Source organism: Ictidomys tridecemlineatus, chromosome 16, assembly GCF_052094955.1.
Source record: "Ictidomys tridecemlineatus isolate mIctTri1 chromosome 16, mIctTri1.hap1, whole genome shotgun sequence".
NCBI lineage: Eukaryota > Metazoa > Chordata > Mammalia > Rodentia > Sciuridae > Ictidomys > Ictidomys tridecemlineatus.
In genome coordinates this window covers 37,602,832-37,627,289 of record NC_135492.1, presented here as the reverse complement: position 1 = coordinate 37,627,289, position 24,458 = coordinate 37,602,832, and the positions used below count along the sequence as shown (strand labels likewise).

Genomic DNA, 24,458 nt, shown 5'->3' with positions numbered 1-24,458 from the left:
ATCGCACCACAGGTTCCTGTACCCCCCCACCCCAGCATCTCGGACCCTTGGCTCAGGACTGGGAGCTTCACCCCAGGTCCCCCCAGGTTCCCAGGCCTCCAGCTTGCCCAGGGCAGATCCTGTGACCCGGGTCCTATGAGTAAGGCCCTTTTTGTTACAGCAGCACCGACTGACTCGTACTACCTGTGTCCTCATGGGTCGACCAAACCTAGACGGGCCCAGAGGCCTGAGAACTGGAGGCTGAATTATTTGTGTTCACTGATGATTTAACAGTTTGCCACCCAAGAGGACAAGTGTCACAAAGCTGGTGCAATCGTTCGGGAAACGAGAGGACGTTCAGAGGCTGAGCCTGGCCTCCCAGCCTCCCCCAGGTGCAGCCCCAGCATCTGAATCATTCCATGTGTCTCTGGTCGTCCATGGGCCTTTATTTCACTCATTTCTTACACACGGAGCTGAGAATCGAACCCGGGGCCTCACGCGTGCCAGGCCAGCGCTCTGTCCTGGCCCCACCTGGCCGCCCAGCAGACACCTGTGGAGGCCCAGGCATGTGGGAGGCCGGCTGGGTGGGGACATCACCATGCCTGGTTGGAGCCCTTGAGTGTGGACAAGTCCAGAGACAGTCCCCAAGTGACAGAAATCGGGGCAGCTCTGCGGGCACCAAGACGATGTTCCCGTGCGTGTCGCAGTGGCTCCTGCCACGGGACACAGCGGCCGCACCCCTGGCTGAGGAGCAGAGGGGCTGCGCAGGCCCGCCCAGGCTTTGCGGCTGGGAGGGCAGGAGGCCGTTTTCCAAGTGACAGTGGCAGAGGGGCAGATGTACCTTGGGCCCAGAGAGGCCACCTGTCCTGCAGTTTCCCAGTGTCACATGCTCAGGGTAGGGGACATCTGCACAGCCAAACTGCGTGACTCAGTGAATACTGAGCCCATGTCCTTGACCCCCTGTGACACTGGCATGTGGCACCCTTGCTGTGCCCGCCCGGAAGCCAGATGGCTCCAAATGCCAGGGGTGGTGGTGAGCGGGGTGACAGCCCAGTGGAGGCCCAGGACAGAGTCAGGTGGTGACATGCCCCATGAGGAAGGTCAGGAGGGGTCTCCAGGACTCCGAAAGGTGCTCAGGAGGGACGTTCCAGGCCGGGAGCCGCGGCCACCTTGAGCCTCCAGTGGAGCTCCTGGCTGGTTTGAGGCCGGCTCTGGCCTCCCGGCCTCCCCCTAGTGCAGCCTCCACTCCTGATGACCCAGAACATTCTACCCCCGTGACTGACAGCGCACACGGAGGTGCTTGTGGGTCAGGTCTGCTTCCTGGGCCTCGGCGTGGGACGTGGTCACCCGGCTAGAGGGGACCTCTCCACACCCCAGCTGCCACCCGAGTGTCCACCTCTGGTGCCTGAGCCTCCAGGAGTCAGGGAGTCCAGGCAGAGTCCCTTCTGGGCCGGGACTGACCTCCTGACGTCCGTGTCTTCTGGGGAAGCCACTGGCAGCGGAGCCCCAAGGCATGTCCCCTTCCACACTGTCCCCCGAGTCCTACCCACAATCCTGCCCTGTGGACACTGCGCCCGTTTCCCCAGGGACACGCCTGGCCTCTACCAGAAATGGTGGCCTCTAGAGCTGGCGGCGCCCCTACCCTTCCAGATGGCTGTTCTGGGGACCTGGCCCTGCCCCTGCCCGCCCATGTCCCCACCCCACCCTGATGCACTCGGCTCAGCAGACTGGAACGTCCTGGGGGTCACCTGTCCCCTGGGAAGATGCTGTGCTCCTCAGGACGGCTCCCTGGGTTCTGGCCATCCGTGTGACCCTGGGCCAGGAAACGGGCTCGCAGCTGTCCCCCTGCCGTCAGGCTGAGCCAGAGGACACACTGTCAGCTTCTGCGTCATTGTGACCAGACTCGGGAACAGCTCAGGGGACGCTGACTCGGGCTCCTGGTGCCACAGGTCCCAGTGCAGGGACGGCCAGCTGCGTCCCTTGGGCCAGGCTGCGGGGGGGGGGGGGACACAAGGGGGGGGTAGGAAGCTGGGGACGGTTCCCAGGGAGCCACCCCTCCGCCCCGCCCCATCTGCCCACAGGGTCACGGCTCGGCCCACCTGAAGAGGGCGCCATCGTCCTACACCAAGGCCAGGTGTCCTTGCCAGCTGCCACCAGAGCCCCTGTCCCACCCCCTCCGCCATAATTTGAATCAAAACATCACAGTCAGCCCGGCCAGTGGCGCACGCCTGGCATCCCAGCAGCTCGGGAGGCTGAGGCAGGAGGACTGCAAGTTGGAGACCAGCCTCAGCCACTGAGCACAATCCTATGCAACACAGGGAGACCCCGACTCTAAATAAAACGCAACATGGGGCTGGGGACGGGGCTCGGAGGCCGAGGGTTCCATCCTGGTACCCCATTAAACAGCTTACAGTCGCCGTCATTGGCTCGTGGCAGAGGAGGGCGTTGGTCACCAGCCCCGCGTGGGGCTGCTCCTCCCCTGGGTGCTCTCAGCCTGTGGGACGGGGGTCAGGATTCCCTCAGGGCACAGGGAACTTGGGGCTGGGCGCTGATCCAGCGCCTCCTGAAGATGGGCACAGACCGCAAAGGCGCTGGCCACCTCCAGCTGCAAAAGTCACTTAAAAACAGATCATTGCCACCGTAGCCTGGGCCCGCCTGGCGATCAGAGGCTGAAGCCAGAACTAAGGGGAGGCCAGGAGGCTGGGACCAGCTGGGTCTGGGAAGGTGGAGACAACCCCCCGATGGCCAGGCCACCGCCTGCAGGGCCCTCTCTCCATCTGTATGAAGACAGCCTGCTGCTAAGGGAACCCGTCCCAGGACTGTCCCTCCCCACAGGGGCCAGCTCCTGGGAGAGACGGGGAGAGCACAGGACACCAGAGCAGGTCCCCGCTGTAAAAGAGGCAGAGCGTCCTCCCTCCTCTGGAGGCCAGCCTCAGCCCCCTCCTCCTCCATCCCGGGAGAAGTCCCCGTGACGCCCTGGTAAACACACCCTGCGGCAGGTGCTTGCCTCGGGCTCTAGGCGGAGTGCCTGGCTGCCAGACGCCATGTCACCGCCTCCTCTAGGAGAGTTCATTCATTCAACATCCACCAGAGCCCAGTGTCACCAGGTTCAGTCGGCAACCACAGCCTCCAGGGCACATGGCGGGGGTGTGGGGGGGGATGGGGACTGCGCTATTCTTGGTGCCAAGGGGGAGCCCTGAGTGGCTCAGGGCTTTGCTAAGTGGCTGAGGCTGGCCTCCAACTTGTGATCCTCCTGCCTCAGCCTCCCAGCCGGTGATGACCGGCCTCCGTGCTGGCTTGGCGAGGCCAGGCTCTCCCGCCCCAGTCCCCCTTGGCCACTCTGCCCTTCGACGGCGGCCGCGATCGCACACTCCTTCCTCGCGCTCTGCCCGAACCTCTGCGGACCCAACGTGACCCGGGTCCAGTCCTGTCCTCGGGGGTGGGGGCAGGGCTAGAGGTCCACCCCGCGCGTCGTCGAGGACGCCAGAGGCCAGGAGGCGGCGGGGTTTACTCCACTTCTCCGACCGCTGCGGGGGACACAAGTCCCCGCTGGGACATACAGGAGGGGACGGGCCGGGGTCGAGGGGCTCGGGTCCGGGGCGCTCGCCTCGGACACGCATAAAAATAAAGACCCCGAGTCCATCTACAACTAAAAAAAATTAAAAAGGAACAGAACGAGGAGGCGGCCACCGGGAAAGGCCTGGGGACCGACGCCGGCCTCCTGCGCAGGTGCGACCCGGCCCCGCCCCGCGCATGCGCACTCCGACACTCGGTGGCCGGCAGCTCCGCGCACGCGCACAAGAGGCTCCGGGCTTGAGTCCGTCTCTGGCGTCCAAAGGGGCGGTGCGCGCGGCTGCGCGGCTCTGCGGCGGAGGGCGAGTGGCCGTGAGGGTCCTGCAGGGGACAGCCAGCGTCCCGCCGCCCGGGCGCCGTCAGGGGGGGCCGGGGGTCCACGCGGAGCCGCCGCCCGGCGCCGCCCCGCCCGCGAGGGACCAGTCGGCGAGGAAGCAGAGCGCCAGGAGCCCGGTGCCCAGCAGGTCCCCCAGGCCCGTGAGGTAGGGGATGCAGTGGTTGTCGGGGTCCAGGCCCCGGTGCCACGTCAGCCGCACCGCCACCTCCGCCAGGTACAGCAGGACCACCACCTGGAGAGCAGGGGACACAGGCAGAGCGTCAGGGCCGGCAGGGGCACCAGGCGGGCTCCAGGGGCGCCTCCAGCCTCCGGGGGCCGAGCCTGGTGCTGGTCACCACGAGGGCGCCGGGTCCCTGGGACGCCGAGCGGTGGGTGGCGGTGGGTGACACTGGGTCCCCTCGCGGCCTCCCCCTCCCGTGTGGCCAGTCCCCCTGGAACAGCTCCTTGGCGCCGCTGATGGGACCCCGGGCCACCTGAATCCCAGGCTTCTTTGTGGCACTCGCCCACTGTCCCATTCCCGCCCATGGCCCCGCCCCCTTTCCTGTCCCGCCCATGGCCCCGCCCCGCCCCGTTGGTGTTTGATCTGGAGACAGGGCTCGCCCTTTGCTGAGGCTGGCCTCCCACTCCGAGATCCTCCTGCCTCAGCCTCCCGGGCCGCTGGGACGGCAGTGGGTGCCCGGCTCAAATGCCCCTTTTTAGAAGTTTCCGGCAACACGGGACAGGCCGCTCCGCAGCCCGGCGGCTGCTCTGGCTAGAGGAGGCCACCCTCCTCTGTCCCTCCTGGGGGCCCTTTCCTGCTCTGGCCTCCAGCAGTGCCACACAGACCTGCTGCCACCCCCCTGCTGCCTCAGCTCGGTTCCTGAGACCCCACTGGGCCCCCCACTGGGGTCTACGTGCACACTCTGCCCTGCAGCGCTGGCCACTTAGCCCTTCCAGAACCTTCCAGGGCAAATCCACACGCCACCGTCCTCCAGGCCACCAGCCCTGACCAGGAGCCGCGCATGTCTTTTGCAGCACCCCGGGCGGGCGGGCCAGGCTGCCCTGTCCTCTGAGCCATGGACACTGCCACTGCACAGTGGCTCCCGAGGGCAGGGGACAAAGCCGGCGGCCTGACCCAGTGACCTCGTGCGCTGGTCAGTGTCCTCACCTGGAGCAGGCCGGCCAGCAGGTACAGCAGCACGAAGGTCCTGCTGCTGGCCACCACCGGCCCCTCCACCAGGCGGATGACGAAGAAGAACAGCAGGTGGCCGGGCACCACCAGCAGGAGCAGCACGCGGGCCGACGTGGAGTTGATCTCTGCAGGGACACAGGACCGGGCCCCTGTGACCGCGCGGCAGCCAGGGCCACAGCCTTCCCAGCTGACCCCACGGGGCTGGTGTCCAGGAAGGGAGCCAAGTCACAGCTGCAGAGCACCAAGGGGCATTTCAAACTGCGACCGCCACAGTCAGCCTGGTGACACAGCGGGGCATCGTGGGTGCGAGAGGAGGCACGAGTCCCCGGGGTCAACGTGACCCCGAGATCTCAGCTGAGAGCTACATTTGGGGGAGAAGATTCCGGGCACAGGCAAGAGAACAGGTGCGGGCAGTGAGGTGGGAAAGAGCTTGGGGACATCAGGGACACTGTGACTCAGCCTCGCTGCCTGACACGGGAACCTCCAAGGAGGCCGACAAGGAGCGTGTGATAAAAACAGCTAACGTGACTGGGCGGCGTGGTGCCAGGGCCTCCCAGCCACTCAGGAGGCCGAGGCAGGAGGATCACAGGTTGGAGGCCAGCCTCAGCCACCTGGTGAGGCCCTGCCTCTAAATAAAATAGAAAAGGGGCTGGGGACCGGGCTCCGTGGGAGGGCACCCGCCTGGCGTGTGGGAGGCAGTGGGCTGGACCCTCAGCGCCACATAAAAATAGAGACACTGTGTCCCTAGACAACTAAAAAAAAAGGGGGGTGGCCTCTGCTTCCTCCTCCCCGGGCCTCCTATGGGCCTCCAGTGCCTCAGGCCACCGGAGCTCCTTCCTGCCTCTGGGCCTCTGCTTCGCCGATCCCTGTCCCAGTACCTGCCCCTCCTGGCCCTCCCCACGCCCTGGGCCTGGCCTTCTGGATCGTCCCACAGTCCATGACCCAGGGCTCGTCTGTCTGTCCTGTCTGTTCCTCTGGACTCCCAGAGGGCAAGAAGCCACCTGCCCCTGACCTCACGGTCACCTGCCCAGGTGGACAGACGGTAGGCGCGGTGGACACGGGAGGAGGACCTGGGGGAGGGTCCCCTCCGCCTCAGGCGTCCACCGCTGCAGACTCTCATGTCACTTGCTCTTTAAAGACAAAGTGTCCCCAGGGGCCTGCGGGCTGGACCCACCTGGGCTGCAGAAGGTGGCCCAGGGCCGGGGCCACAAGCCCTTCATGGGCAGGGGCAGCACCCCGGGCGTGCTGCGGACGTGCAGGTAGGTGGAGATCCGGCTGCTCTGGATGGCCACCAGGTTGCCACCGACGCCTGCGGGACACGGGGAGCCGCTGGGCCCTGCGCTGAGCGGCCACGACTGCAGGCCTGTGGCACCTCGGGGACAGGGACCGGGCAGGGCTTCCTCCCCTTGGCTCTCAGTTCATCTGAGAAAGGCCTGGCCAGGGGATGGGGAGGGAGGGGGCTGGGGACCGCGGGGACCGAGTGTGGCACCTACCGCAGATGACGGGGGTGAGCACGGCCATGCCACCGTACCGCTGCTCCGACAGCGTCCTGCTCAGGATGAGGCCCCCGAAGCTGGGCGGAGAGCAGATGGCGCCCGGTGACCGCGGTGGACACTCGGGCTCCTCCGCACCGCTCTCGGGGCCATCCCCGTCCCAGCCTGCCGTGGCCCCTGGTGTCCCCCGTCCTGTGCCCCCTCACTGTCCCTGGGGCCAGGCAGAGGACAACATGCAGACACCCTTCCCCCGAGGGACAGTGGCAGGGTCATGGGTGGCTCCTGGCCACGTGGAGCAGCTCTCAGGGAGGACACGGCCACCAGGACCCTGGTGCCCCCGGGATCCCCACAGGCTGCAGCCAGACCTGGGGCCTGGGAGGGCAGAGTGGCCAGGAAAGGGGCCTCAGAACCTTCTAGAAGCAGGGGCGCCTGCACCACAGCCCGAGACCCAGGCCCGAACATATCGGCAGGGACGGGGCGGCCCCACGGTCCCCTGCCAGGAGAGGGGACGGGCCAGCCGGGGTCCCACAGGGGCTCTGGAGCGTGGGACTGGCCTCTGTCCACGTCCCCAGCTGGGGCAGGGGGCGGGCAGGGCAGCTCCCTGGCTCACGGTGGCCGAGACTGGGGAGAAGGAGGTGTCACCCAGGATGGGAGCTGCCCAGGGACCCGCTGGCCCCGACCCCCAGGCCCCTCCCCCTGGGGCCCCAGAGCTCTTGGCCCCGCCCTCACCTGCTGATGACCATGGCCAGGATGATGGGCGGCCAGCCGAGCCTCAGCACCCTGGCGATGGGCGGGTTGCGCTTGGCCAGGACGACCCACAGCGGGGCCAGGGCCACGAAGCCCAGGCAGACCAGCGGGGCCAGCAGCCAGCTGTCTGCAGGAGGAAGGGACCGGCTGCTGGGGACCCGCTGGCCCAGGCCTGGCCTGGCTGGGGACCAGGGACACTGCGAGCTGAGGGGACCTCTCACCCCTGTCCCACCAGGTGGGTGACTTCCCAGACACTGCACCCTGGGCCCCCACCCAGGTGGTCACCTCCAGTGCCATGTCCCATGCCGACCAGGTGGTAGCACTTAAGGGACGACCCTGCCCCGTTCCCAAGCAGCCTGGGGGTGGCCCCAAGGACAGGAGGTGACGACATCAGGAGATGCCACCTGCTCCCTGCGTTAGCCAGGGGCCGCACAGCCCCGGGGGTCCTAGGACCTGCTGCAGGACTGCAGTCCCCAGCTCCTTCCTAAGGGGACAGGGTCCCCTCTGATTGCCACACCTGGGCCCCAGTGCTCACCCGGCCTTGGTGGTGACCTATCTGGGCCTGGCCTCCTCCTCCTCCTCCATTTTTTTGGTGCCAGGGATTAAACCCAGGGGCACTGGACCCCTGGCCACGTCCCCAGCCCTTTATATTCCAGTTAGAGATGGGGGCCTCCATGTTTCTGAGGCTGGCCTCCACCTGTGATCCTCCTGCCTCAGCCTCCCCTGCCTGGCGCCTGTCCCTGAATGTCTTCCCACCTGTGTGTTTATAGAAGAAGCTGCTGACCACGGCCAGGATGGACAGCGTGATAAGGTCCCCCAGGCTGGCCGCGATGGGCGTGGCGATGTTGTCGGGGTTGACGCCCAGCCTCCGCGCGCCGATCACTATGCAGGCCATGAGCACGCCTGGGGAGGGGGGGGCAGGTCCAGGGAGGTCAGAGGGGACCTGCTGGGGACCTCCCCATCACCCAGAGACCTGAGAGGGTGGGAGGAGAGCCCAGTGTGGCCTGGGGGGGGGGCGAGGAGCTGCCCAAAGCTTTCCCACTGTCCCTCATCAGCGCAGGCGGCCCCCAGACCCCGTCCACCTGGAGGTGACCTCACAGTCCCGTGCGTGGAAGGGACATCCCAAAGGGAGGGCAGGGCCTGGCTGGGGACGTGGCCTGCAGGTTTCTCGGGGGACAGGCTGACCAGGGACAGAACCTGGGGGAAGAGGCAGGGGATGGGCAGGAGGGCACAGCGTCCTCGGGGCAGGGCGGGCCAGCGGCAGAGGCCCGTGGGGTGGAGGCCCGACTCGGGAGCCCGGCAGGCCGTCCCTGGGCACCAGGACGCAACCTGTGGCTTCTCGGTGTCCGTGGGGACCCGAGAGGCATGTGCACTGTGACTGTCACACGTGGTCTCCTGTCCCCTCTCCCCACCTGTGACAGAGCCTGGCAGGCGCTTGCTTGGCAGTGTCCCGACACTGTGGCCACCCTGTGGCCAGGAGTGACGCAGGCTGTTCAGTCCCAGCACAGGAGAGAGGGCCTTTCCAGAAAACGGAAAGTGATCACTCCTCAGTGCCACCTGAGACTGTCACCACCAGCTGGCCTGAGCCACATCCTGTGACCAGGCCACAGCCCCGTGTTTTCCTCGTTCCGGGGAAGGAACCTGGGGGAGCCTCACCTTTTTCTTTAGAGGCCAGTCTCCCCAGGGTGGCCTTGAACCCGGGACCCTCCTGCCTGCGGAGCCGAGGTCACGGGGTGCGCCACCGTGCCTGGCCTGGTGTTCCCGTGACATGCCACCCAGTTCAGGGTGAATCCAGTGCACGGCTGAGCTGGTGGGCCAGGGAGAGTCCCTGGGGGGTCAAGTAGAGGGACACTACCAGCTCGGGACAGCTCTTTACGAATCCCTACCACAGCCAGGCGCGGTGGCCCCCGCCTGTCATCCCAGCTACTCAGGAGGCTGAGGCAGGAGGATCCCAAGGTGGAGGCCAGCCTCAGCAGCAGCGAGGCCCTCACACTCAGGGGAGCCCTGTCTCTAAATAGAATATGGAAAGGGCCGGGCGGGGCTGGGGCAGGGAGTGAGCCCGGCCAGCTCCAGGCTGGTCCCCGCTGGCTCCGCACCACCCGTGGACACTCCCGGGTCAGCAGGGCCCTGCAGGCCAGGGACCGAATCCAAGGCCCCGTGTGGGGGGCACAGGCGGCTCCGGGCGTGGCGAGGCCCCCACCCCAGCCATAGGCCACTCTGTCACACTTTGTCCTCTCCCCAGCGCTGGCTCCACAAGCCAGTGACACATTGATGTCGACTGTGGTCCCCCGTCCCTGGGACAGCTCAGGCCCAGTGTCCCCGTCTTCCCCTCTGCTGGGCCCCGGGACAGCAGCAGCAGGACTGTCCCCAAGGCCCAAGAGACCAGAGTCAGAGGACGGTGAGACCCTGGGCCGCGGACTCCCCCAGGGCCCTGGAGGACAGCGGCTGTGACAGGACAGCCACCGCGGGAGGGGACAGTGGGCAGGGCAGTGCTGGGGCCTCCAGCGAGCGTCCCCAGGCCCAGTGGAGGGCAGGGCCTCGGGGCACCAGGGCCACAGCCTGCAGCCCTCGACTGGGAGCAGTGTCCCCGTCCCCGCAGGCGGCTGTCCCCACTCACTCCAGCTGAGGGCTGGGGGAGCCGTCTGGGAGGAGCCACTGCCCAGGGAGGGGACGCCGAGGTGGGGACGGGGACGCTCAGATGGGCTCCTGACAAGGCCCGTCTTGGCACAGGGACGAGCAGACAGGACGGGCCTCCCTGGCCAGGCGGAGTCCCCCCCCATGTCCCCGTGTGACCTCGTGTGGGCGGTGACCAGCTGGGGTTTGAGAGCTGAGCTCGGGCGTCACCCAAGTGGAGGGGACAGAGACGGGAGGGGACAGAGATGAGGGGGGACAGAGATTGGGGAGAAGACACAGATTAGGGGAGACAGAAATCAGGGGGGTGACAGAGATGGGGTGGGGACAGAGATGGGGGGTGACAGGTGGGCCACGAGGACCCTCGGCTCTGCCCGCCCGCCCACACCGTGGTCAGCACCACCCGCCCGTCCGTGGCTCACCGAGGGCGAAGGCCGCCAGGAAGGCGGTGATGACGCTGCTGGCGCACAGCAGGGCCACCCGGGCCACGGCCACCTCCTGCCTCGTCACAGCGCCCAGCAGCAGGGCGGCCACGGCAGCCAGGAGCCCCACGACGGTGGCCTGCAACTGTGGGGACAGGAGTGAGGTCACCTCCCACCAGGCCGCTGGGCAGGGTGGAGTCCCACAGGGCGACACGGGGGCTCTGGGTGACAGGTGACAGTGCCACATTGTCTGTGCTGACACGGGCTGGACTTCAGGGTCTGGTGGCAGGGCCACAGGGGGCCTCCCAGGTAACAGGCCAATCATGTGCCAACGAGGGGGACCTGTTGGTGTGGACGGGGAGGCCAGAGGCCACCAAGTGTGGGTGACTCTCGGAGAAGCCAGCATGGAAGGGAGGAGGCCGGGAGGCAGGGAGGCCTCCGGGTCCCAGGAGCAGTGTCCCCCGCCCTCGTGTGCAGAGCCTCCAGCTGCCCCACCAACAGCTGGACGTGGCCAGCGGCTCTCAGGGCTCAGCCCAGAGCGTGGGGACAAGGGCACCGTGGCCGTCCCCCTTCCCGACTGGAACGATCCCGCCGCAGGTTCCGAGAGGGCAGAGGCCGTGTGTCCAGGGGACACTCACCTGGACCAGGGCGAGGTTGCTGCTGATGACGCGGTGTCTCTCCCGGGGGCTGTCGATCTGCCCGGTGTTGGCCTGCGAGGGACACAGCAGGGCGCAGGTGGGCGGCCGCGTCTCCACAGGGGCCACCGCCCGGAGACCAGTCCAAGGACTCTGACCCAGCAGGGACGGCTCCTTGAGAACCGCGTGACGTGGGGTGGGCACTCGTGTCCCTGATGACCGCGTGGCCACCTCCTGTCCTCGAGCTCACAGCCAGAGCTCGGGTGAGACCTCCAGCCGGGACCTGCTGCCCTCGGGTCAGGGGCCCCCCATGGGCAGCTCCCCGACCATCCGAGGGACACGTCCCAGGATCCTTTGCTCCTTGATTTTTGGTACCAGGGATTGGCCCCAGGGCCACCTGACCCCAAGCCCCAGCCCTGTATTTTCTGATGTATTTACAGACAGAGTCTCGCTAAGTGGCTGAGGCTGGCCTCCAACTTTAATCCTCCTGACTCAGCCTCCAGAGCCGCTGGGGTGACAGGCCACCGCGCCTGTCCTCAGTGCAGAGCAAATGGTTCCACTCGGGGTCCCCATGGAACCAGCAAGAAGAAGCAGGGGAGGGCGAAGCCCGGGCTGCAGCTGGCGAGGACGGGGTGGGACGGGGACAGCAGAGGGCAGAGACAGGAAGGGGCTTGTCTGAAGGACTAATGGCCACAAACGGCAGGGATCTGAGAAAAGAGATGCACAGATCCACCCAGGAGACATGACAGGGACCGAAAGGGACACCAGAGATGTACACTGCCCATGGGACTTCAAACCTGTGTTCTGTGGTGACACGGCACGTCACTCCTACGGCAGCTCAACTCAGGGGCCCTTCAGCGATGAGTGACAAGGAAACGCGGTGCTTGTACACAGTGGAATATTACTCAGCCACAAAGAAGAGGGAAATGATGGCGTTTGTGGGTAAATGGACAGAGCCGGGGACTGTCATGCTCACCCAAACAAGCCAGCCCCCCAAGCAAAGGCCTAGTGTCCTCTCTGATACGTGGACGCTGACCCAGGAGGGGATGGCACGTCACTGGATGAGACGCAGGGGCGTGAAGGGGTCGTCACCTTCCCATGGTCACATAGGGACTCCTGCACTCCACCCTGCGCCCGGCTCAGCACGTCTCCTGGGGACCCCTTTCTCGGAACCCCCAGCAGGGTGGCCGCATGCAGAGTCCCACCAGCCACCAACGTGTAGGGCCAGGTGACAGTGCCCGCCACCTCAGTGCTCAGACCTCACATCCCCAGTGTCACCCGCGGTGGCCACGCTCACGGTCACTGGCACCATCTGGTGGGGAACTCCACAGTAGGGTTCCGGAGTCTCTGTGGGGGCCAGGGTGACCGTGGGGCCCTGCACTCCCATCTGCGTGCCCCTCGGCTCCTCTGCTCTTCTGGGCCTGGCACAGGCTGGCACAGAAGCCATGGGGTGCCCATGGAGGACGCCGTCCCCTGCGGGTGGGCAGCTGACCTTTGTTTGTTGGCCTGTGTTTTCAGGAGGCGCCTTGAGCCAGCCGCACCTGATGGAGTCTCACACACACTTTCACCTCTTGAATTTATTCCAGAAAACACTGAGGGCTGCCACTGGGTCCCTAACACGGTGCTGCAGCCGTGACCCAGCTCCTGGGCGGTGGCCTTATGTGGGAACAGGGTCTCTGCAGACGCCCTTGATCAGGGCGAGTCCAGACGGCTTACCACGTGACCAGGCAGAGATCGGGTGACAGCCTTGGGGGCCAAGGGGTGTCCCCAACGGCCAGAAGCCAGGAGAGGGGCCCAGGGTCTCACACTTGCCGCCTCCAGACCCAGGGGACGGTGTGTCCCGCGGCTGGAGGCAGCCGGCTGTGATTCTGGCAGCCCTAGCAAACGGATCGGAAGTCACATGTGGCATAACTGAGGTGCCATCTGTCCCCACCTGGATTTTACACTGGTCCTTCGACTTACGGTGACCTGCCATCAGCAGGTCCTGAACAGAGCCAGCCTCAGACCCCGGGCTTGGCTGGGAATCACACAGGCAGGCGGGGAGGGGTGCGGCCATCCCAGCAGCTCAGGAGGCTGAGGCAGGAGGACTGGGAGCGGGAGGCCAGCCTCAGCCACTCAGCGAGGCCCTGTCTCAAAATCAACTCGGGGGCTAAGTGCCCCTGGGTCTTTCTCCGAAGCCCGGACCAGGACAGTCACATGGGACCTCCTTCAAGCCACCTGGGGAAACCGGTGGTGGGAGCGCTGTCCCCAAGCCAGGCTCCTGGTCCCCCGTCAACTTACGGCGGTGGAGAGCCGCGAGGCCAGCGTCATTTCTAGGTTCCCCTTCAGCCCCACGAGGGGTGGCACCAGCGTCAGCAGGTCCTTCACCTCCAGGAACACGGGCCAGTGCTGCAAGAGGGCGGGCAGGGGGTCAAGCGCCCGCCCCGTGTCTCCCCAGACGTCCCCGAGAGCCTGTGGCGGGGACTTCCTGGTCCCCACGGAAGCCACCAGGCAAGCAACGCCTTCAGTGGCTTTGAACTAAGCCCCAGGTCAGTGGGGCTGGGGACACTGCTGTCTCAGTGACAGCACCAATGGGCCTGGGCCCCCCTCTCCGGCCTGTAGCGGGCAGGGCAGGGGGCAGGCCCAGGACGCGTCTCGCCTGGTAGGAAATCAGTGCAGAATTCAAAGTGACAGGGTCCCCGTCACATCTGCGCGGCCAGCTGCTGTGGGGCAGCGACCCCCTCCCGCGGGTGAGGGGCCTGGTGCTCTCTGCTCCTGGGCAGCGAGTCTGCGTCTGTCACTGTCCAGCTCCGAGCTGGGCCTTCGACTTTTGGGGGGTTGCACCCAGGGGTGCTCCACCGCTGAGCCACACGCCCAGCCCTTTGCTGAGGCCGGCCTCCAACTTGTGATCCTCCGTCTCAGCCTCCCAGGGATCTGGGATCACAGGTCTGCAGACCCTGAATGTTTCAAAGCATCTGCGTGACGGAGACGCCACCTCAGCAAACACTGACAAATTCACACAAGCCGGGCGCAGGGGCCCACGCCTGTCATCCCAGTGGCTGGGGAGGCTGAGGCAGGAGGATCGCAAGTTGGAGGCTGGCCTCCGCAACTTCGTGAGAATCTGTCTTAAAATATAAAAAGGTCTGGGGTGTGGTCAGTGGTCAAGCCCCCCTGGGTTCAATCCCTGGTGTGTGTGTGTGAGTGTGTGTGTGTGTCTTTCTTACAACCGAGGGCTGGTCCTGGGAGTGGCCCAATCAGGTCATGTGCATGCACCAGGTGTCACCAAGTGCCACAGTCCCACAGAGCACCGTGTACAGCCACGGCACAACACAACAGGGGGAAATGGAGTCGCAACGCTGCGGGGAGCTCCTTCCTACCCTCACCAGGACTGGACCCAGGAGCCAAGTGAGACAGGGCCTCACTGAGTTCCGAGGCTGGCCTCCGACTTGTGATCCTCCTGCCTCAGCCTCCCAAGGGGCGGAACGACAGGGGTGCGCCCCTCCACGCCCTCAGACCTCCGTTTGCTGCTCCTCTGCTCGGCTTCGCCCTGACCCCCACTCAGCGGGCACTCCAGCATCCGGGTCCAGGTCACAGAGGAAAACAGTGTCACCGGGCAAAGGCCGAAGCCCTTATCAGCACGGTCCCTGCCTCCCTGTCTTCCCAGCAGCATCAGCCCCGGGCTCCCGTGACACAGGACACAGAGTCCCTCACATGCGTCCTGGGGCAGCTGGCTCACCCCTCCCGCAAGACTGTCACGGGCAGCAGGGACAAGTCCAGTGACAGGCACCGCGGGCCTGCACAGGGGAGGTGACCAGACCCTGCGTCACCCCTGTGCACCCCGTGGAGTGCTGGCTGGGTGTCCTGCAGGCTCCGTCCTCCACACCCCTGCCTCCCTGCAGAGGCCCACCTGTGGCCATCTGTCCTGTCTCGACCAGTGCTCGTCCCAAACCTGACAGCCAGACTTCTGTGACCACCCCTCAGCAACACCTAGGCCTCTGTCCCTGTCACCTGGGGCCAGGTCACATTGCTGCTTCTGCCATATGGGGTGGGGTGGCTGAGCCTTGGCCACGACTACCCTGGTCTTCCTCGCTGTCCCCAGCCTCACCCTACAGGACATCTTCGATACTGCTCCTAGGACAGACTGTAGTCACACTGATGTGACTGTCCCCCAGCCACTTAGAACCATCACTGCCAAATCCACACCCGAGCAGGTGCCCAACCTAAGGGTCCTCACGTGGTCCCCAAACACACGGGGGGACACTGCTCGTGGATCATGGCATCAGAAGTCAGAGGCAGCTGGGCACAGGGCGCACACCTGTCGTCCCAATAGCTCGGGAGGCTGAGGCAGGAGGACTGCAAACTGGAGGCCAGCCTCGGCCACTGAGGCCCTGAGCAGCTCAGCGAGGTCCTGTCTCTAAATAAAACGTAACAAGGGCTGGGGACGGGCACAGGGGTTAAGGGCCCCTGGGCTCCATCCCTGGCACCGAAAAAAGAAAAGCTAGGAATCAGACAGGATGGAGAGTCCATGAGATCTCGGGTCAGCGCTTTCCTGTACACCCAGACTGTGCGTGTGCATGTGCGTGTGCGTGTGCGTGTGCAGGCGTGTGGGAGCGCACTCCTGATGCTGCTGTTTATCATCTTCATCTGCACGTGCGTGGCACTGGGGTGGGCCCAGGGCTCTGGCCCCGACACTGGTGTTTTCTGTCCCATGGGACTTGATGGGCCACCCATCCCGACACTCCGGCAGCGTCCCATTGCTAAGTGTGACGGCCTCTCCTTGGTGGTGGCTGCCCCGTGTCCCCGTCTCTGGGCGGGCGAGGGGCAGGCAAGTCCCCAGGCCACCTCACCTCTGCATGTGAGACCCTAAAGGACCAGGGAGCAGCCTCCACAGCACTCCACGCCCACACTCCCGAGCAGCTGGACCACAGGCCTGCGCCCGCCCCTCTCTAGGTTCCCTAGCGCAGCAGTAGCGCCACGAGGACGTCACGGCAGGCAGCAGACACCCCTCACTGCTCCAAATGACGTCACCCGAATCACTCAGGACACACAGAGCTCAAGGTTCAGCTCTGTCGAGGGGCGGCTGGGCCAGTGACCCGGCTCTACAGGACAAGGACACAGGCTCCCAGGCTCCTGGCTCTCAGCAAGTGCTGCCATCAGCCCACTTTACAGATGGGGAGACCGAGGCAGGGAGGTGGGAGGCAGGCCCTGCCCGTGTCCACACCTTGGCCAGGACGGGAGCCGAGCTGCGCCGGCCAAGCCTGGGGAGGGACGTCCGAGTGGCGCTTTGGCGCACAGATGCGGGGTGCACAGGGGACCCCCCGACGCCCAGGTCCGAGCGCACGCCCTCCCCGGGCCCCGCACCCACCTGGACGGCGTTCATCAGCAGGCCCGCGGCCATCATGCCCAGGCCCGACAGCAGGATGGGCACGGTGACCTGGCACGCCGTGGAGAGGGGGGTCTCGAGGGGCACCCCGTGGGGGGACCGCGTGAGCTCACAGCTGAAGCCTCGCAGCTTCTGGCCCTGGAAGCGGAACTCCAGGTTCAGCTGCGTGACCACCATGGCCAGGCGCTGGCCACATGCCCGGGCGCCTCCGTCGCCTCCTCTTGCTCCACAGCACGACACTCGTCCCCACAAGTCCAGGCGCAGAGGCCGCCGGGAGGGTCAGCGGCCCGAGCCTCAGAAGGCTCCCGGCAGGTCCTGGGCCAAGGACAGAGCCCAGGAGCAAGGAACAAAGGCCACTGTGACAGCCAGCCTCGTTCTGGGGACCGCCGGCACCGGCTGTCCACTCCCTGCCGGTCAGGTCGCCCTCGGAGAGTGGCTTCGGGTCAGCTGGAATCTCCCTCGGCCAGCCTGCCAGGGAGGCTCCCCGTCCCTTGGCGGCGACCTTGATAGTGTCCAGGGGCTCAGCCCACGCTGGCGGAGTGGACAGAGAGCCCACGTAGGGCTGGCCTTGGTGACCGCCCCGGCGAGGGCCGCCACCTCCCTCCACATGCCCTGGTGGCCCCACCCCGGGCAGGGAAGGGCCTGCGGAGACCTCGGTCCACAGCCCACCTCCCGGGCAGCCCAGGGCCAAGGACTCTGAGGGTCTCCAGGAAGGACGCCAAGCCCTGGGGTCACTCAATGGCAGTGTCCAGGGGCCCGCAGCCACAGCATCCCGGCTCTCCCCGGAAAGCTCGGGTGACGTGTCAAGGTGACCTCGCTACCTCCCACTAGTGGGGTCAGGCCCTGCCCTGCCCACCTGACCAGCAGGACAGAAGGGCCACCCGGGGAAGGCCCGCCTCCTGTGGGTGGACGTGTCCCCCACATGCTCCTCGGGCACCAGCGGCAGAGGCTGGTCGGGTCTTGCTCAGAGGCCTCAGCCGGCAGCAGCCCCGGGCAGGGGGCCGGACACAGCCTCCTGCCTGGGGTCCCGGGCTCGCGGGCAGCCGGCCACTCCCCTGCGTGGCCCCTAGTCCTGCGCCCGCCACCCTGGGAGCCAGACGGGCACCTGCTTGTGGCCCTGCAGGAGCTGCGTGGGGCGGAAGGACGGGCTCTGGGGCCACAGCAGAGACCCGTGCTGACCAGGGCGGCCTCCCACCGGTCACTAGCACACGGCGGGTACTGGGGACAGCTGGGGACAGCTGGGCCCCGCACGCTTCTCACCAGCTTCCTGTTGCAGAGGGGACTTGCCCCAACCCGACGGTGACCACCCCTAGCTGGACACCTCGTCCCTCACCCGGGCCAGCTGCAAGCCACACAGCACCTCTGCCGTGACCCGTGGCCACGCCGTGTACTCCACACCAGAGCTTGCTCTCCGCGAGAACAGGGCGCCCAGGAGGTGGCTGTCCCCCGTCCCCTGGCTGTCCCCTCCTTCCCTGGGAAAGGGTGACAGAGTACTCCACCATCAGGAGAGACGCACCCACCTGCCTTGAGCCCCCGAAGGAACTTCCTAGGGACCCGCTCTGCGCCTCCTGCTGGCCCCCAAGTCCCCAGGCCCGTCCCTGTCCCTGTCCCTGTCCCCGTCCTGTGGCCTCTCAGAAGAGCCTGGGAGCTCCTATCCCACAATGCTCAGGGCCGCCCTCTGCATCCTGCAGACCTGCCCCTGGGCCTGGGGACATGGCCCGTCCACCGCTCTCACACGCACAGAAAAGTCCAGAAGGACAAGAACCACGTGGTCAGGTGGCACTCTCTGGCTGCAGAGGTAGGACTGTGAGCGACTCTGGTCATCGTCCCTGCAACGTGACAAGGTCGCTTGCTTGCTTATTTGGGGGCCCTCGTCCACTAGCCACACCCCAGCCCTTTTTGTATTTAGACAGAGGGTCTCACTGAGCTGCCGAGGCTGGCCTCCAACTCACGATCCTCCTGCCTCAGCCTCCCCAGCTGCTGGGAGGACAGGCGTGGGCCACTGTTCCCGACTGAACGTGACCGTGATGCTCTGCTGTGCCAACACTGGGGGACACACAGGGCTTCCAGTCCTCCTCGTCCTGTTCCTGTGGACAACATGCTCCCTGCCTCTCACACAAGTCCCAGCCCTCGGTTCCCAGCAGCCCTCGGAGTCACTCGAACGGGCTGCTCCCACCCCCAGGAACCAGGTCCCCCGCCTGCTCCCCCATCGGCCTCCGCACCCCGTGCCCACTCCGCTCCCGGGTGTGGCCTCCCTGAATGGCACAGAATGTTCCCCCGCCAGGCCGTGTGGGGGACACGTAACTGCTGTCCCCGTCACCCCTGGTGCACCCTCCCCCAGGCGGCCCTCCCACCCTGCCCAGTGGGGTGGAAGGAGGTGACCAGAACAATTGTCACCATGAAAAGGTGACCCAACCGTGACCCAGAACACCCGTCAGCTCGGACTCAATGCTCTTTGCTGACCAGCGGGTTCCTGGTGAAGCCAAGGTCCCCTGGCAGGCTGCGCTGTCCCCCTGACGCAGTTCTCCCTGCCCAAAGGACAACCTGCTGCTGTTGCTGTTGGCACCAGGGGCTGACCCCAGGGACGCTGACCCCTGAGCCACGTCCCAGCACTTTTTCTATTTGATTTAGAGACAGGCTCTCCCTGAGCTGCTTAGAGCCTCACTAAGTGGCCGAGGCTGGCCTCCAAATTGCGATCCTCCTGCCTCAGCCTCCGGAGCCACTGGGATGATGACTTACTATTTTGTAGATGTGCTGCGTGAGAGTGACGGGACTTACAGAGTTGTTAGTTCCTGTCTCTTATTGGCGGGTCCCCAAGAGTCCCTGTTAAAGAACACCACCCACCCAAGGGGTGCACAAGGGACCAAACTCCAGGCGGCCATCCCAGCGGAGCCACTGGCCAGTGGGCACTACTTTCTAAGCTCCCAGGCCAGGGCACAGTTGCCCGCCTCTTGCGCCTCACCATCAGGCAACAGAAACCAAGGTCTCCACGGCCCCCCCACGGCCACCCAGCCTCGCCGGTCACTCCAGCCTCCAGAGCCCAGGCAGCACCGACTGAGCCAAGCCGCAACGTCCCACGGTGGCCCAGGAGGAGAGTGGCCCACAGAGCTGCAGGCCACCTACGCGTCTGCCTCCATTAGGGGGTGCTCCGAGCTCCTACCTAGGTCACAGGGGACACGTGGACCTCCGGTTGTCACCAGCGCCACAGGCCAATGACTGTGGGAGTCCTGGGCTCCGGGGAGACGCCTACTGCGCACTCAGGCTGGCAGGGACCCCTCAGGCTGGCTGTGGCCCTCTCCTCCCTGGCCAGGGCCTGCTTGGTGGGTTGGGGAAGCGTGTCCCCTGTCCCCTGTGAGTGTTGGTGTGAGGACGTCAGTGTCCACTGTGCAGAGGCCTGAGGTGGTCCTGTGCTGCCTGGAGAAATGAGGGACATGAACGGCTGGTCCCCTCCCAGCTCTGCTCCCGGGGATAAGGTTCCTGGTCACGCCCCCCCTTATCAGGGCCGGGCACTGGGCCTGCTGGGCCTGGGCGGCTAGCCAGTCACCACTCCTCCTGCTCCTGATGCCACTTCCCTGGCTGCCCCAGATCAGGGGTCTGGTACCAAGAAATCGCTGCTACGATGGTGCCAGGGAGGCACACCTGTCACCCCTCGGACTTGGGAGGCCGAGGCAGGAGGATCACAAGTTGGAGGCCGGCCTCAGCAACTCAGTGAGGCCCCGTCTCCAAAAAAAAAAAAAAAAAAAAGGGGGGGAGGGGAGGAGCTGGACATAGCTCAGTGGAGCACCCTGGGTTCAAGCCAGCACCAGGCTCCCCCACCATTTCTCCCCTCTCCCCACACAACTGGTGTCCTCAGACTAAGGCCCAGAGAGGGACGGGGGAGACCGCATCCGGACACAGAGGACGACGGCCACGGCAGGAGGAGCCCCCCCAGGGCCACACCTCGCCCTCACTGCCCGCTCTGTGGCGGCTCCTGCAGCCCAGGTGGCCTGTCACACAGAACCAGAGGGACACGGGCCGCGGGTTTCGGACCCATCTGCACAAGAACCAGGCCTCGACCAAGAGGCGAAATCACGTGTGGTCACCGCCATGTTTAAACGGTGCCCTGTTTCACTGAGTTGATCTTCGTTTATTTTTGTGGCTCCAGAGATTGAACTCTTGAACACTTGACCTTGGGCCCCGTCCCCAGCCCTGTTTATCTCTTAGTTCGAGACGGGGTCTCGCTGACTTGCTTAAGGCCTCACTTTTTACTGAGGCTGGCTTCGAACTCACGATCCTCCTGCCTCAACCTCCCGAGCCACTGGAATGACAGGCGTGAGTCACTGTGCCCAGCTTTTATTTATTTTCTTAAAAAAAATTCTGTGAAATAAATGCACATAGGCACCATGGCCCACACCTGTCATCCCAGTAGCTCAGGAGGCCGAGGCAGGAGGATTGCAAGGTGGAGGCCAGCCTCAGCAGCTTAGTGAGGCCCCAAGCAACTCGGGGAGACCCTGTCTCTGAATAAGACATGCAGAGGGCTGGGGACGGGGCTCAGTGGGTAAGTGCCCCTGGGTTCCATCCCGGGGACCAAAAAGAAAGCAATTCTGAGACTCAGCACCACCATGTTGCTCGCTGTGTGGCCTCAGCCTCCTGCGTCACTGGGACGACCGACCTGTGCCGCTCCCCGACTGTCCTCTGAAGTGCCACTCGGGTCACACTGAGTCCCTCTCCCTAGACCTAAAGGAATCTGGCTGGGGTGGAGGCGGCCCCCATCCTGCAGGCAGGACCCTAGGCCAAGGCCCCGCCCGCGCCCTCTTTCTTACCTGGAAATAGTTCAGCAGCACGCCAGCCCAGGACAGCCCCAGGCCCGCGAGGACAAAGGGCAGCGTCACCTGCAGGCAGATGGTCAGGGCCGTCTCCCTGGTGGGTGCGGCCTCCTGGGGCCTGGAGGGCACCCGCTGGCCGTCAGGGACCCCGAGGTGCCCATCTCCGGAGGCGGTGGGGAGGCTCCCCGAGCTGAGGGCGGGTGACACCTTCAGCTCCTCCAGCCTGCCACAGCGTCCCAGCCTCCGCGGCCGGGGCTCCGAGGCTTCCATCTGTGCGGCCGGCCCGCAGCTCCAACCTGGAGACACAAGGAGAGGTGTGGGCAGGTCCCACCCGGGGCCCTGTGTCACACCTACAGCCTCCACGTGGCCCCGCACCCCCACCTACAGCAGTGGACTTCAGATGCGCGTGAGATCAGACACCCGTGGAAGTCGGCAGATGTGAAGGGGGCGGTCCCCCCCAAAATGCCCACCTAAAAAGCAACCAGAAAAATCAGGCTGGGGCCTGGAGCCCTAGGCACACGCCTGTCATCCCAGCAGCTCAGGAGGCTGAGGCAGGAGGATCGCAAGTTGGAGGCCAGCCTCAGCCACTGAGTGCAGCCCTGAGCAACTCAGCGAGACCCTGTCTCTAAATAAAATGTAAAAAGGGCTGGGGACGGGGGCTCAGGGGTTAACTGCCATGAGCCAGGCTGTAGGGACAGTGACCAGACAAAGTCCACCGTACACCAGACTCCACATCACGTGGGCAGCGATGTTCTCGTGGGACACCTGGTCCCAAGGAAGCGGTCGGGATCAGCACCCTTCAGTTTGGATGACACTGGGTCTTGGTGTGTTTTCTGGGTGACCTGCCACCACACGGGCACCCCTGGGTTCTCTCCTGGTGAAAAGTGTCCGGGACACTCCAAAAATACTAAGAAACTAGGTCAGGACTAGGAGGCGGATGCCACCAGCAACGCGCTCCTCACCCCTGGGAACGACTCCAGGCTCCAAGGTGATCAAAGGAACTAGGTCTCTCCGAACAAACCCAAGGCTGTGGGCCCAGACACCAAGTGCGACCACGTCCCAGTCCCCAACCCAGAACCAACTGGCGAACAACTAGATCCTGCAACCTCTGCTGCTCTGAGACCGGGCCCTGCCTTCCTCTCTTTGCTCTTAAATGTGGTGAGACTCCTGAGACACTAAAAAGAAACAAGATAGCAGCGAAATTAAGAAAATCATGGAAAACGATGCCAAGGATCCGTTAGCAATAGTGGATAGGGTGGTTTTTGGAACCTGTAGGCACTGGTTCCACGCCCCCTGGTGGCTATCAAAATCCTGAACTGGGCATGTGCACCCGCCTGTCATCCCAGTGGTTTGGGAGGCTGAGGCAGGAGGATCCCAAGTTGGAGGCCAGCCTCAGCCATGGCAAGGCGCTAAGCAACTCAGCGAGACCCTGTCTGTCAATAAAATAGAAAATAGGGCTGCGGACAGGGCTCTGTGGTCAAGCACCCGAGTTCAAGTATCGGGTACCCCCCACAAAAAATTTGCCAATGTTCCATAGTTTATTATATTGTAGTGTTTAGATAATAAAGAAAAATGTCGGTATGTGTTCGGCAGATGCAACTAAAAAATACTTCTGACTTGACGTTAGTTGAACTCACAGGCACACATTCCTACCCATCAAATTGGGGTTTTTCTGGCCATTTTTAGCCTAAGGGAAACCAGGTCAGTGGAACACTGTGATGACCGTGTGCACACTGAGAACGCAACAGGGATCACATGTTAATTGACGGTCCTACTCAGATTTAAGGCACTTTGGTCTACGGGTAAGCAAGCAATGCTCACGTGTCTGGGGAAAATGGAAGCAAAATAACAAACAGGAGGCTTAAATAGGGCATCGGCAGGACATGAAAGGTTTATTAGCTGTGTAAATAAATGGCGTGTAGCAGAGAGAGAGAGAGAGGAGAGAGAGAGAGATGCTGAGCCCGTGGGAAGCCTGGGCCCAATCCCCAAGAAATGAAAAATCACAATAAAATAGACAAAGGATAACAGTGAAAATAGGGAGGAGGAGGAATTCCTGTCAACCCACAAGGGATCCAGAAAGCAATGGAGAAACTAGGGAAGGACGGCCCAGGAGCGCCCCCCAGAGGGCAGCAATTAAAACCTCGCCTCACCACCAGGGGGCTCCAAAGCTGAGGTCGCCAGAAGGGAAGGCACACTTGCTATGGGGGTGGTGAGTCTATGGCTGCCAAAGGCCACCTGGCAGTGACCATGCAGGTCTCAGGGTCCTACCTGTGCCCATAGAAAGATCTGAGCCAGGGTGAACACTGGGGAGCAAGGGAAGTCACCTGGGACCTGTACAGAGGGGGGGACACTGTGGCCAAACAGCAGGGACCTCGTATCACTGCGGATGGTGGTCAGAGGCCCCTGGGCCTCCTTGGGAGTACTGGGGTGTCACTGAGCATTAGCACAGAGGTCAGGAGTGCAGATTAGGGGTGACATGCCTGCTCAGTTACTGTGAGCAAAAAAGAGGATAATAATAATTTAACACACTGGGGCTCTAAAGGATGGGAAGAGGGCGCTTTATGGTCAGGGGTCCGAGACCAGTTCCACTAACCCCCAAGGATGTCAGACCCAGGGATCCAAAAGGCCATTGGTATCCGGAAGTGTCTGATTTACCCAGTGAGGCTGGCCTCAAACATGGGCCTCTGGGTGCCCATTCCACACATCCCTTTTGGGGATGATGGGTCCTAGCACCTCACAGACTAGCATCCACCCAGGTCCAGGAGGCAAGGGACATCGTGGACTACACCAGGCAGGCCCAGGTTCTGCAACCCCCAAACAGAGGACAACAGTCCCCCTTCCACCCTAGTTTCACTTTTGGAGGTTTCCTTTACCTGTGACCAACTACAGTCTGAAATTTCTAAATGGAAAATTTCAAAACAAACAGTTCCTGAGCTTGGCAATCCGTTCCATCGTGCATGGCAACCGTCGTGAACTGTCTCCCAGTTCTGCCCGCTTCTAGAATGGGAACCTTTTCTTTGTGCAGCGTGTCCACAGTGTATAGGCTACCTGTCCGTTACTCACTCAGTAGCCATCTCAGCATCTGTCAGGGTGTGGCAGAGCTTGTGTTCCAGTAACCATTATCTTACTGACTAATGGCCCCAAACCACAAGTGCAGCGACAATGGCAACTTTAAATGCCTATTCTGTTATAATTGGGCTATTTTATGAGTAATTATTAACCTCTTACCGTGTCTAGTTCATAAACTAAACTTCATCATGGGCAAGTAAGAAAAAGCACAGTACATCCGGGGCTTGGTACTTT

General features: G+C 64.1%; 1 protein-coding gene and 1 long non-coding RNA gene across 7 annotated transcripts; one reads left to right on the top strand and one right to left on the bottom strand.

The window, feature by feature from the left end:
- Window positions 1-3,623: 3,623 nt before the first annotated feature.
- Window positions 3,624-21,425, bottom strand: Slc41a3 (solute carrier family 41 member 3). 6 transcript variants are annotated; one of them, XM_078033380.1, is made up of 10 exons: window positions 21,153-21,425; window positions 13,269-13,376; window positions 10,992-11,063; window positions 10,354-10,498; window positions 8,057-8,203; window positions 7,283-7,427; window positions 6,554-6,633; window positions 6,235-6,369; window positions 5,037-5,185; window positions 3,624-4,121 (listed from the first exon to the last, which is right to left on the bottom strand). In XM_078033380.1, exons 1-10 carry the CDS (start codon window positions 21,423-21,425, stop codon window positions 3,912-3,914), a joined length of 1,464 nt encoding a protein of 487 aa, XP_077889506.1. In that variant the 3' UTR covers window positions 3,624-3,911. The 6 variants fall into 6 exon arrangements, with proteins under 6 accessions (XP_077889506.1, XP_077889507.1, XP_077889508.1 ...); XM_078033381.1 differs by lacking the exon at window positions 21,153-21,425 and adding an exon at window positions 16,333-16,912; XM_078033382.1 differs by lacking the exon at window positions 13,269-13,376.
- On the top strand, window positions 3,977-22,764 carry LOC144371154 (uncharacterized). Its single transcript, XR_013431259.1, has 2 exons — window positions 3,977-4,103; window positions 17,627-22,764. It is a non-coding gene; the product is annotated as an uncharacterized LOC144371154 (long non-coding RNA).
- The last annotated feature ends 1,694 nt before the right edge of the window (window positions 22,765-24,458 follow it).